Consider the following 13,603-nt stretch of genomic DNA (forward strand, 5'->3'; position numbering starts at 1 on the left):
AAGTCAGGCTCAGAGGCATTAAGAAGACCTAAGGCAATTGTCGACAAGACATGTCATAGAGGTGTCGACAAATTCAAGATCACGAGCCTTGCACGTGACATTATTGACAAGTTCAAGATCACGAGCCTTGCACGTGACGTCGACGAATCCAAAGACCACAAGCTTTGCACGTGACGTCGACGAATCCAAGATCACGAACTTTGCATGTGACGTCGACGAATCTAAGATCACGAGCTTTGCACGGGATCATGGTAATACGTGGTGGAAAATTCATTTATACGTGTCAAAAAGTAAAAATATGACCGTGGGCGTGAAGATCAAGGAAGAAATAAAAAGACACGTTAGCTAGTACGTGATGCCCAAGGAGCGTAAGCCACATTGATAAGTCAGCAGTTAAAACGCGAAACGTAAAGAAGTGAAAAACGACTTTCAAGGAAAAGTGCGATCAACAGTTATCAAGCTGTTCTATAAATACTCAAGGATTTCCAACGAAGGAGCGACCTTCTTCGACAAACACAACACATCTTTTATCTAGTCTTTATCCTTAACGCATTAGGAGTAGTTTTAATCATAGCTTTCAGATTCTTTGTCGTAGATTCAATTCCGACGAGGGTCTTTATCAGGTTTAGCATTGTTGATTAAATTCCAATGTTGTGCCACCAGTTCAGCGTCGTTGATTAAATTCCTGCGTTGTGCTTAGAGTATAGCTATTGATTAGATTCAAGCCATATTCTCTTAAGCTACGCCATTGATTAAATTCTGGCGTACTTTGAAGTTGTGTCGTTGATTAGATTCCGACGTAGCTTAATTGCAACATTTGCAAGTTGTTGCTTCATTGTTAGTATTGTCGAGTCTAGCATCGTATCAAGTCAGGGTGTAAGATCTAAATTGGGATTAATAAATGCATTTGACATTCTCTGTCCAAACTTGATTCAGGACCTTGGTCTCCCTTAATAAAATCCGAAACGCAGCGTTCGGTGAAAGATTTTCGACGGAGTAAAAACCGGCGAAACACCTATTAATCGGGATCTCATTGCAAGTGTTCCAGCAGCAGTTCACCTGGATCAACGCCTTGATGTTTTACGCTCCGGTCCTTTTCCAGACAGTCAGGTTCAAGAACGACACATCGCCGTCGTCCTCCGTGATCACGGGAATTGTGAACGTGTCGAGTACATTGGTGTCGATCTACGCTGTCAGTAGAGTCGGAAGGAGAAAGCTGCTGCTCCAAGCCTGCATCCAAATGTTCATCAGTCGGGTCTCTCTCTCTTTCTCTGCGCCGAACTTTTCGTTTTGCTGTATCTTGATTTGGTGATTAGCAAGTCTGGGTGATTTAGGCTGCTATTGGAGCAATTCTATTAGCCTATTTGAAAGCCGCAAACTCACTAGACAAAAGAGAGGCTGCGATCCTGATCGTGCTTGTGTGCTTGTTCGTCGGGCATTCGCATGGCCTTGGGGCCCGCTCAGTTGCCGATACCGAGCGAGACATTCCCCGTTGAGACAAGGACTGCCGGGTTCACATTCGCAGTCAGCTCCAACATGCTGTTCGCGTTCCTCATAGCCCAAGCCTTCCTCTCGATGCTGTGCGACATGTGCGCCTACATTTTCTTCTTCATGGGCTGGATCTTCCTGATGGGGCTGTTCCTGCCGCCCGAGACAAAAGAACAACGTGCCGATGGATGCGATGGTCGACAAGGTGTGGAAGCAGGACCCAGTTTGGAAGAAATTCATGCATTGAAGATCATGAAAGATTGAATCTTTGTAACGTCAATCAGCAAGAAGGACATGTATATATGTTGCCGACATGTATATTTGTTTCAGACATGTCACTTTTGCTAGTGAAATAAAACACTTGTGACATCATCAGGAAGCGACGTAAAAAGTACTCGGGTCGGATTTTCTTTTCAAGCAATCGTGATTACAGGATCTATTTCACAATCGACATCTTGTTCGGACATGACATAGAGTCCGCTAATCAGTACGATAAACATAGTCACCCTGAAAATGTTTCGTACTAGCATATGTATCATCACTATATCTCGATGGATGCAAAGAATTTACAACTGCTAAGCCAACTTAAGAGTCCACAACTGTGTCCATTCTTGGAGGTGCCCTTACCATTCGCCACTGGAATTCCGTCGTCCATGAAACGTTTCCAGAGCCAATGCTGCATCCACACTTTCTCGGTCATCTCCTCGATGGGGACGTTCTTCGTCTCCGGTAGAAGAAACAGGACGAACAGCGACATGACCAAGACCCACCCGGAGAAGAAGAGGAAGATGCCGTACTTGAAGTGGCACAGCATTGAGAGGAATGCCTGCGCGATCACGAAGGTGAAGAGCAGGTTCACGCAGACTGTCACACTCTGCCCCGCCGAGCGCGTCTCCAGGGGGAACGTCTCACTCGGGATCAGCCACCCGAGGGGGCCCCACGACCACGCGAAGGCCGAGATGAACGTGCAGACCAGGACGACCACGAAGATTGCAAACCCGTGACTGAGATTCTCCGAGTGGTCCTTGACTTTGATCCCGAGTATAATGGCGATCGCAGTCTGGGACAAGAACATTTGCACGCCGGCCTCCAGCAAGAGCATCCGGCGACCGACCTTGTCGACCGAGTAAATGGACACACAAGTGGATAGGACATTGACAGCCCCGATTATAACAGCCGAGTAGAGCGATGCGTCGCCCCCGAATCCCACCGTGTTGAAGAGGACCGGCGCGTAGAACATGATGGCGTTGATGCCGGTGCATTGTTGGAAAATCTGTTGCAATGAAAGAAAAGTGTTCTGATAAGAATTTGAGAACATCTATCATCACTGGATGATTTCCCTTTGACAAGATCATGATCTTGAGATCAAAAGGTAACATCAATTTGAAAACTTAATCTTATGTCTGTACTTTGTACCTATACTTAATTGAGTCAATTCAATGTAGGGCATGAGACTAAGTACCTGCAAGGACATGGCAATGACTAGCTGAGGCCTGTTCCTCCTCTTGAGGAGGTTCCGGAACGGGTGCTTCACTTCTTTGGCGATGCGGCTCGCCTCGACGAGCTCCAAGTACTCGGGCTCGATGTTGTCGGTCCCTCGTATCTTTCGGAGGACCGCTTTGCCTTCTTCTTGGCGGCCGCGCTCAATGAGACTGTTGGGAGTGTCGACTACCATGAGAGCCCCCACGGTTAGAAGAACGGCCGGAATGCCCGCTAGTCCCAGGGACAGCCTCCAACCCCATCCTCCTTTGATCCTATCAGACAGTTTTCGCAGTTATGTTAGGACAATCTAATCGAATCGAATCGGTTTAATAGAACAACGAGAAGATGGATTGGATTTAGATATAAACTCGGAACGTCTTGTATCAAATCAAGAAGCAGAGAAGAACAAGTTATCAGGAGTAAAAAACATGCATCAGAGTATTACACTAAAACTTGTGTATCATGCTAGAGTTCAGTGTGATTAATTGATTATTGGCAAAATAGAGTAATCCGCAGCAAAACCTTCGGTAATTTGGTTCACATTTCACCCTTTGGTTCCTAAAAATCATCATCGATTAGTAAGACTTCATGAAAATTTATGAAGGAAATAATAATGGATACTAGTAGTAGTGACAACAATGACAATGACGAGGACGAGGACGAGGACAACATTGATGTTAACCATACTACTTCTGCCTTGAGGTGTTCTTGGCCATAGGCTTATAATGAAAAAGACTACATTTAGATTCCATTTGTTTCACGAAAAATGATTAATTTGGAAAATATTTTCCTAAAAAAATCGCTTGTATCACTTACAGAAAAAAAAATTGAAACAAAAAATATTTTCATAGACATAAATTATCATTAGTAATGAATATATTTTTCATCGACCAATTACTTCAAGCGATTATTTTTAAATTTATTTTTCTAAATTATTCATTTTCTGTGAAATAAATGCTCTCTTAAATGAGTGTAAGTTCATAATCAAATGTAAATCATCGAACCCACTAATGACATAGGCATAATTTATCAGGCCCTATACAAATTAAAAAGCCCATTAATGCCAATGGCCCAAAGCCTCCCTGGTCTCAAACCTCTCATCTTCATACTGGCATATATTGACTTAGGGCATGCTTGATAACTTCAACAAGTGCTGAAAATTAATCTATTAATAAAAATGAGCAAGTTCGGCATTTACAACTGGTTTTGACTTAAAAGATTTAACTAAATTCAAGAAATCAAGGATGGTTTTACTTAATTCATTTAAATAGAAAAGACATCCACATCCAACATAGAATCTCCCTATTATATTGCTAAAAGCCTAAAACTTACCAATGATTTTCACAACTCCATATCCGGCAAGAAAGAATAATTATGAATCGATACTCGATATTTAGCTTTTTCAAATATTTTATTTTCATCTTCAGCACTTAAAATCACCGACGCCTACAATTCGACACTCAAATTTTTCTACACCCTATTTTCGGTTCTACCAAAGAAGATCCCATTCGTTGTTTTTTCTCTTGTTCGCTTTAAATTATTATTATTATTTCTTTTGGTTGCTAGCGTGTCGACCCTCCTACTAATTTCTTCATCTCAGCAAAGACGACGTGTGAGGCGTACTTTTATTCACACTTAAAAAAAAAGGGGAGGGGATTATAAAACTCGATTTAAAAAAAATTGGAGGGGCTTTCACGGAATCAACAGGTGTAACACAGAAGATCTTGAAAATTAAAAAAATGTACATATGAGAAAAATAATTTAATTAGGAATTATTGGAGTTTGACTTACTTGTTCGTGCCGTAGTTGACGAGATTTGCAAAGAGGATGCCGATGGTGACGTTGAGCTGGAACAGTATGTTGAGCCCTCCTCGGATCCTCGTCGGCGCGATCTCCGATAGAAACAACGGGACCGCCTATAAAATATTACCGAATGCACGTGTTTTGTAAGTACGAGTAATCAAGAAATGAATTGGGAAATCTTATTTCTTTTCTTTTTTTGTACTAGCTTCCATTTTACTCGAAATAATCGAAAATCTCTGGTATATGCACAACAATTTGGTTTTCTCTATATCTATTCTAAGGAAGGATTCTTGTAGTTCCGGAGGACCAGCTATACGAGAACCAGAAATAGAAAGCTTTGTAATTATGTCTGAAGTCGTAACTGATCTTATAAATCAGTAGTTTTTTACTGATAATGTTGGCGACCGTCGAGCAATACAATTTTGGAGAAAAAAATTGTCTTGCTAATTGGCTTGCTTATCTTGGAATCAATAGGTGCTTTGACACTAGGTTTGTTTCACTACCTCCTAGAGGGTTATTTCTTGGTTTTATTAGGTGATAAGATAGGGAATAGTAAGTTCTCGACGATAATTCTCATATTCGGCTTCAACCCCTTTTATCCGTACCAAAAGAAACAAAATAGCAGCTACATTAAGTGTGGTCTTTGATGTCCATGTTCAAACCCCCAAAATCACATAACGTGGTCTAGTTGGAACTCGCCAGATCGTTTTTTCGCTCGATTAAATAATTTATATCTATTTTCGACTCACATGATGTGTTAGGTCAAACAATTATTTCTTGGAACTAGGAATGAGAGATTCTTTCGCAGGCAGTTGAATTTAATTTTGAATTTCAAGTCACGTGAAAAAAGAGGATAAGATAAATTAAAAAAAAATTAAAAAAAGGCACGAAACATTGGATTGGACTTGAAAGATGGAACAAAAGCCAAAGGACCTTTCACGAGGCGAAAATGATGCATAAAAGCATATTATATTAAATGGGATGTTGTCGGCATTGCCCGAATGACTCCAAGATAGTCGATGTCGAATATGATGTTCTTTGGACCATCGGCCAGAAAAAGATATATAAATGTGATGTCGCAATCATAATAAGGACGAACTGCCAATTCACAGAATATATATCTCTATCTTTTTTAAATTATTTGGTCGATTGAGTTTAAAGAACTATTAATAAGGATTACGATATCTGCTAAAATATTTAGATATTAAGCCACACTTCCCGAGTTCGAGTATTTCCAGACCCCGCATTCATTTTCCTGACTACACAACTTTATGTTTGATCTCGGGCCGAGTCTGGCCTATGTGAAGGGAAGTATCTGAATTTTTAGAAAAGCAAGTAGCGGTCCGACAGAATCTCTCCGTATCTATAATGGAAGGGAAAAGAATAGATGACCAAGACTTCGAGGAAGGAGGACATTTAATTGAGAAATAAGCAATTTGATCGGATGACCGACAAGAAGCCGGTCATGAAACCTCGTTAGTTTTCAATAAATAAAACTTCATATTATGTTAGAGAAAAAACCACTTTATTTCTGAGAGAAATTAAGAAAAGAAATGAGATAATTGATGTACTTCTTGTCATCATGGCCCAAAAATTAGGTCGAGTTTAAACTTTAGCTTTACCAAGAGGAGAACAATTTCACATGATTGAATGTGCTAGCGCATGTTTTTCTTCTTTTCCTCATTTCTATTGGCACTCCTATAGAAAAACAAAAGCCCTTTTTTCTTACCAGATGGTCAAGTACCACCTTACGTTCTTCTTTAGTTAGAGGACACCTTATCCTTATGAACAAGTCGTCCTTTGCTCGACGGAAATCCGATCGCTACAACTGAAGCGTCGCGTAACGACACCCTTTCCGGACCACATTTCGGTACACAATCGCACGCTAGATATCATGAAAACGATCTTTTTGTGCGCGAGCATGCATATGTTTGGAAGGATTACCTGGTTGGCGAAGCCGACGCCGCAGCCGAGCAAGATCCGTCCGACGATGAGCATGGCCAGGTCCTGGGCGGCGACGTTGAACACCACCCCGAGGATGAAGAAGACCCCAGCGATGAGCATGGTGAGCCTCCGCCCAAGCCGCCTCGTCGTGTAGGACGCGAAGAAGGTCGCGGTCAGGCCGGCGAGGTACAACGACGACGTGAACAGCTGGAGCCCCTGGTTGTCGTACTTGCAGTAGTTGCTGTCGAGCTCCGGCTCCTGGGTCCTCCGGTACACCACCGGGAAGAATTTCTTCAGGAAATCGGGCATCGATGTGACTCCTCCTGTGTACATAAGCAGATAAATTTTCATTGCAAATAACCTTAGCATTATAGACGGTAACAAGTTGCACATCACGGGATAAAAAATGTCACTAGATACGTTCACATCAATATGATCGGAGAAATCATAATTTTCGCCGCTCGAAAAGACGGATTATTCGCTAATTTTATCGGTTAAAATTGAAGTGAAAAAGGGTTAACTGGCGATGAGAAAATTAAAAATTAAGGAAATTAATCTTGCTTTCTCAGACACCAAGTAAACCTAATCTAAATAGTGACTATATGATTATTCTAAATTGTTCCATACATACCACGAAAATAGCATTAACATCATCCATTGGTGAGTGCATCCAGTGGTTGGAAGGGACCGGCTACCAGTATCCTCCACCACAACAAACCTAACCTAATGAACTCTCTCTGTTGCTCTCAAACTCGTGAAGTTTTCGTGTCGATTACTTCGTTTCGAACTCTCTCTCTCTATCTCTCTTGGATATTGGCAGAGTCGAGAGATGGAACCGAGCCGACCCGAACAAGACCGGCGTCGCGAGACGAACGATCGCGGCGTGTGAACGTGAACTTCTCTACGCATACGGAGGCTGTCGTTTGGCTATCTGATGAACGAATGGACAAGTGAATGGGGTTTTACCTGAGACGCCGACGTCGTAGCCAAACATGAGGCCACCGGTCGCGGCCATTATGCAGGAGATGATGACGATGGGCGTTATCTTCGCCTCGAACTGGCTCGCCCCCGGCGCCGCCACCGCAAAGCCTCCCCCCGCCATCTCGTACTCCGGCTGTCGCTGAGCTAACTCTTGTGTGAATAGCAAGTAATGATCCAACTCAATGAGCTCTTGTACTTTGAAGAAGAAGAAGAGGAGGAGGAGGAGGAGAGGTTGAGGGCTTATGTTCAGTGCACCTCCATAATGGAGCCAGGGAGATATTATATATATGGCCCTCGAGACTTAAACAGCAATTATTAAATGGAGTGCATTTTTGGAAAACACCTGTTACAAATATCCGATTTTGGAGGACATCGTCCAAATATAATTACATGCAATTATTGGCTTGGTCCATGTTGCTCAAGTATAATTAATTCTTTCTCCATGTGTATGTAATTTCATGTCAAAACAAAAATGGATTGGCTCGTCTTACCCTCTTCTCATCGTAATTCAATCACAACTTGTCGTACTACCTTAACATGTAGGACAAATTCTTTGATTCTTGAATTTCGATGGAATTAGTACGGCTCCCCTTCGTCGTTTCGTTGGTCGAGTTTTGCGTATTCTTCATTTAATTACGTACAACAAATTATCAATTGGGTGTGCGGTACTGCAGATGCATCTAGAATATGGTGAGCCCTCGACTCAATGACTTACATGGGATACACAAAATTCGATGGTCCAAGTGTATTTTAACGTAGGAATACACCCGGAGCGTGTGCAAAATGCTTTGAATCAGGATCAACTGTAAAGGTTAATGAGCTGAATGTAACCGATTCATGGAATTTGCAAGATATTCATTGGCCTATAGATAGTTGTGGGGAAAAATGTTGAAAAAATCATAAACCTTTTGCATTGATGTTAATTTAGTCCTAAATATTTTGTTTTTATGTCAATTCAGTCATTCCGGCTACTTTTGGCCGGATTTTGGTGACGTGAATGCCAGCCGGCCTACGTGGCGCCGCCAGCGCTAACGTGGACAGTTTTTAATAAAATTTTAACATATTATTGTTTTTTTAATTATTTTTTCTGATTTTTTTCTTGTTTCCTTCTTATCTTTTTCTTTCTTCTTTCTTCAACCTTTTTCTGGTGATCAGCCACCCCGACCATGGCAGGATTGGCTGGCCTCGCCTGGACGAGGGCTCTGGCAAGGCCCGGTGAGGTCTGCCTAGCCTAGGCCAGATATGGTGAGGCCAGCCCCCGCCCAGGCCACAATGGCCTCGCCGGAGGCCGACCCTCGCCTGGGCGCGGCCGAGCCCTAACGAAGGCTCCCCTCGCCAGATCTGGCAGGGCCGACCCTCGCCTAGGCCATGGTGGCCTTACCGGACATCACCCTGCCGTGGCTTGGACGACGGTTGGCCCTGCCAGATCTAGCGAGGGGAGCCCTCGCCGGGGCTTGCCCTTGCCTGGCCGAGGCTCACCCAGGCCTTGCAAGGCATCGCCTAGCCGGGCGAGGCCGACCCTCGCCTAGGCGAGGGCAGTCGGCCCCGCCATGGCCAATGGCTGGCCATCGTCGGTGGCTAGTGGCCAGTCACCGGCCATGGGAGGAAGAAAGCCAAAAAAGAAAAGAAAAAAAATCAGAAAAATAATTAAAAAAACAATAAAATATTAAAAATTTATTAAAAATTGTCCACATTATCACCGGCGGGCATACGTGGCACCACTGGCGTCCATGTCAGTAAAATCATGTCAAAATTAGTCGGAATGACTGAATTGACATTATATTAGAAGGTTTAGGACTGAATTGACATAAAAAAATGTTTATGACTAAATTAACACTAATAAAATAGATTTGAGACTTTTTTTACATTTTTCCCTATAGTTTTGCCTTTGCATTTGTACCCCTAGATTAGTAGACACCATCAGGGGATGTCTTTTAATTAATGCAAGGGAAGAAAGATCACTATTCACGGCTTCCAAAAGTGATGCTGCCTTATCCTCATTACAAAGTCAAGTAAAACCCTACACTCATCATTCTCTTTCCTTTCTCCTTTTTTCTTTGAACATCCGACCACTCAGATTCCAAGCGAAAACGTCACACGTGTAGAATGCCCTTTCGATCAAAGCAATGGTCCCATGGAATTCCTTGTACTTGTCACTTTCTGTGCCAATGGGAACTACATGGGATTTGAATTCGGCGAAGAACGAGATAAGGGTCTGCGTCAGCTGCAAGATTTGAGAGGTGCCACGTTACAATCAAATTTTGCACACGGAAATTCGTTTGGGATTTATATTAAGGTCAAATTGGGTGGGAGCAAAGATTATCTAAATTGGAAAGGCGTCTTGAGAATGTACGAGGTCGGTCATCAGATTTGGTAGAGGATTCGTGATGGTGAGAAGGTTGAATGTTGTAGCATTGTGATTTGGTGCATATATTAGATTTGGTTTGACTTAGCTACAACCCTAGCTTGATTTCCAAACGAGTATTGGGTGTGTATCGACGTGGAAGATCATTTGGGTACGTTTTGACACGGTAGAACCGAAGAAAACGCAAATAGTCCAATTCGCAAATGCACGCAAAATTCGGTTATAGTCAAAATTCTGGAGAAATTCTTCTTTCAAAGCATTTGTTCCGAATTAATATTTATGAAAGGTTTATTCAAAAAGAACAAATAATACTCTAGGCAACCCGCAATTAACCCTAAGCAACAAAGAAACTCGGAAAATAATTAATGGTTCAAAACAATGAGGAAAATAGACCTACAAAATACAGAGTTGGCTTCAAACCCTTGAAAATGATGAATTTCGAGGCTTGAAACAACTACATATAAGTTGTCTTGTTTCGGCAAAGCATAGTGCTCGGAACGAACTTTCCAAATTGATATTACGGCCCTTCGGGATCAAAAGTTGTGGTCTGTTTACTAGACATTGCGCAAATTCTTGGTCCGGGCCCTCCTTTCGATTTTCTACTTATCCAAACACTCTAGTCCGGCAATAGCATCCACATCACTTTTTTTTATGAGAGATAAACTTACCTCAAATTTATGTAACCCCATCCCTAAAAAAAGATACGAAGATTATAAGCTCGTAAGTTAAGATAAGATGTCTAGACGCTCTCACATTGTCCAGTGAAAATGGCCCACTACACCTTTCTTTTAATATAGAGTCCATGCACACCTCACGTTCACAAAAGTGGCACTTCCATGTAACTTATGTTAGTCATTATGTGACATACAATATCATCAAACCCTAAATTTTGGAGAGTTCATAAGTTTAACTAGTTATAACATTTGATATACATTTTTTACAAATCCCTATTTAAATTTTCTTTTCTTTTTTAAATGAACTCCAATTGGAGATAGCTCAATATCGCATAAGAATTGTGACATTCCGAAATTTCGCCCATTTGGGATTTATGAAATAGCTGATTTTATTAATGTGCTTGTAGGCAGTCTCGCTCGGAACTGATCATTCCTGAGATACTAACTATTAGGGAAAGGCTAATGGGGGATTTAAATTCGTACGACTAGAGGAATTCGATCGCGAATTGACTTTCGACCATAAAATCGTCGAGGTGATATTTTGAGCCAGTGTAGGCCGATCTTAGGATAGAAATGGGCCAATTCGTTATTATCATACACGTAGATCACGAGTGATTCCATTTGACCCCGAAATGAATTGACGAACGATCCAGAACCTATTCCAAACGATCGTACTCATCGGAACTAGTGATCGATCCTCACGATTTTATTGACAACCGAAGTCGTTACGGTCTGAATAAATTGCACGTGACTCGATTTAGTATCAGTCACGGGTCGATTCTGCGAATTTCCCGGAAAGCCGCCCGTTAGTCAGAGATATGCATGAGTTACATTATATAGAATTTAATTATTAAATTTAGACCAAATTGGGCATCGGAAAATTAGGAAGTCACGGCAGAACATTAGGACGACGTTGCCGGTGTAACGTGCGATTTTTGGGTGTGCCCGAATCCTTCAGAAAAATTCAATTTGGGCAAGAAAATGAGAAAGTGACCATTTTACCCCTAAGGATTTCTAAAGGGCTAGTTATAAAGGGCAAAGGCATTTTGGTAATTTTGCCCTCAAATTTGGAAAAGACAATGTTGCCCTTGAACTTTTTGAGAAATTACAAGATTGCCCTTGGATATTTTGGATGAGATTCGATCTGGGCCGTCGATTTCAAGATAAGATCGAATCTGGGCCGTCGGATGGATTTGTGAGAGAGGGGTAGGATTGTAATTAGCCAAAGTTGGTCAAATTTTACTGTTTAAGTCTAGACAATTCTCTCTCTTCCCTCATTTCCTCTCTCTCACAGCATTTCCCCCCCCCCCCCACCGTGGACTCCCTCTCTCCCTTCCGTGAGCTACCCCTCTCGCCGTGTCGCCGCCGCGCCGCTGTCCCGGACCGCCGCCGCGCCACGCCACCCATCGCCGCCGCGCCACGCCACCCATCGCCGCCGTTCCACCACACCACCGCCTCACTGCCTCACCCCCTCCTCCGTGACTCTCTCTCTCGGTCTCTCTTGGACGTGAGCCTCACCGGCCCAAGCCGTGAGCCGTCGCCGACTGCCCAAGCCACCGCCGTCGCCGCCACTTGCCATACATCACCGCCGCCGCAAGCCGCCGTTAGATCTCGGGTTTTGCCGCCGCTTTCGCTCTAACCGCGATAGTTTAGAGCTCGGTAAGTTCAACCTAAACTTTATCTAATATATCGGGTTGTTTCGGGCCTAGATAGACGCTGTTCGGTATGGTTTTGTGGGCGAAGTTGATATGCGGGGCCTAGGATTGAATTTGGGGAGTTTTGACAGAAATTTTAGAGGCCGATCAATGCTGTGATTGCGTGTTTGGTATGCTGTGAGGTGCTGTTGGAGACGCGGTTTGTACCGTTAAGTCCGGCTCGGGATTTCACGCAAGTGTCATGAAGAGCCGGAAGAGTAATATTGTGATTTTGAGTGTAGAAAATACTATTTGCTGGATGTGATGTGCCGTGTGATGTGCTGTGGGTTGCTGTTTGGTGCGAGGCTGGTACCGTTAGGTCCGTCTCGAAATTCTGTGAAAGTCCCGTGAATGACTGAAATTGATTTGAAAACGTTTGGGTGTGGAAAAAGGCGGATTTGTGCGCGAATGCGCGTTTGTGATGTGATTATGTGGTTGTGGGTGCAATTATGTGCAAGGAAATTAATGTGAACGTGTGTAAGTGCGAGAATGTGGGATCAGGCCGAGATATTATAAGTTCAGGTCGCGATCATGTAGGTCAGTCGCATTTGGCGCTGGCTGAGGTATGAGAAAGCGGGAAAAATTGAGATTGGCCCGAGGCACGACTAGCTCGGATGAGATCGGGATCGGGCCGAGACATTCTAAGCTCGGGCTGCGATCACGTAGGCCTGTCGCATTTGGCGTGGGCTGAGGAAAGAAAGTGAATGTGGGATCAGGCCGAGACATTCTAGGTTCGGGCCTTGATCACGTAGGCCTATCGCATTTGGCGTGGGCTGAGGAAAGTGTGAAAGTGGGATCGGACCAAGGCGTGTAATGCTCGGGGTGCGATCGAGTGGGCCGAGGCATGTTGACGCGGGCCGAGAAAGCGATTGAGAATGAGACATGTGATGTGGAAAGTGTGAAAGTGGGATCGGACCGAGGCGTGTGATGCTCGGGGCGCGATCGAGTGGGCCGAGGCGTGTTTACGCGGGCCGGGAAAATGGTTGAGGAAATGTGGGTACGATGAGTGGGTTGGAAACATGGCATGATCGATGTGTACATTGATATGCGGACAGTCGTGTGTTTGTGGCATGTGTGTGAGAATTGATTGTTTGTGAGTGTGGACTAATGTGTAGGTTGCGTATGCCGTGAGTCCAGGTATGTTTAATTTTGTGGATGATGATGGGTGAATT

The 13,603-nt window shown here is 43.4% G+C and overlaps 1 protein-coding gene across 1 annotated transcript; it reads right to left on the minus strand.

Moving 5' to 3' along the window:
* Positions 1-1,893: 1,893 nt before the first annotated feature.
* On the minus strand, positions 1,894-7,942 carry LOC115688716 (sugar transport protein 13-like). Its single transcript, XM_030614628.2, has 5 exons — positions 7,684-7,942; positions 6,718-7,040; positions 4,762-4,886; positions 2,951-3,242; positions 1,894-2,761 (listed from the first exon to the last, which is right to left on the minus strand). The coding sequence occupies exons 1-5, from the start codon at positions 7,817-7,819 to the stop codon at positions 2,030-2,032; spliced, it is 1,608 nt and encodes a 535-aa protein (XP_030470488.2). The 5' UTR covers positions 7,820-7,942; the 3' UTR covers positions 1,894-2,029.
* Positions 7,943-13,603: the final 5,661 nt, after the last annotated feature.

This window comes from Syzygium oleosum, unplaced genomic scaffold (genome assembly GCF_021117445.2).
Source record: "Syzygium oleosum isolate NSW1041296 unplaced genomic scaffold, Sole_v2.1 Sole_v2.17, whole genome shotgun sequence".
Classification (NCBI taxonomy): domain Eukaryota; kingdom Viridiplantae; phylum Streptophyta; class Magnoliopsida; order Myrtales; family Myrtaceae; genus Syzygium; species Syzygium oleosum.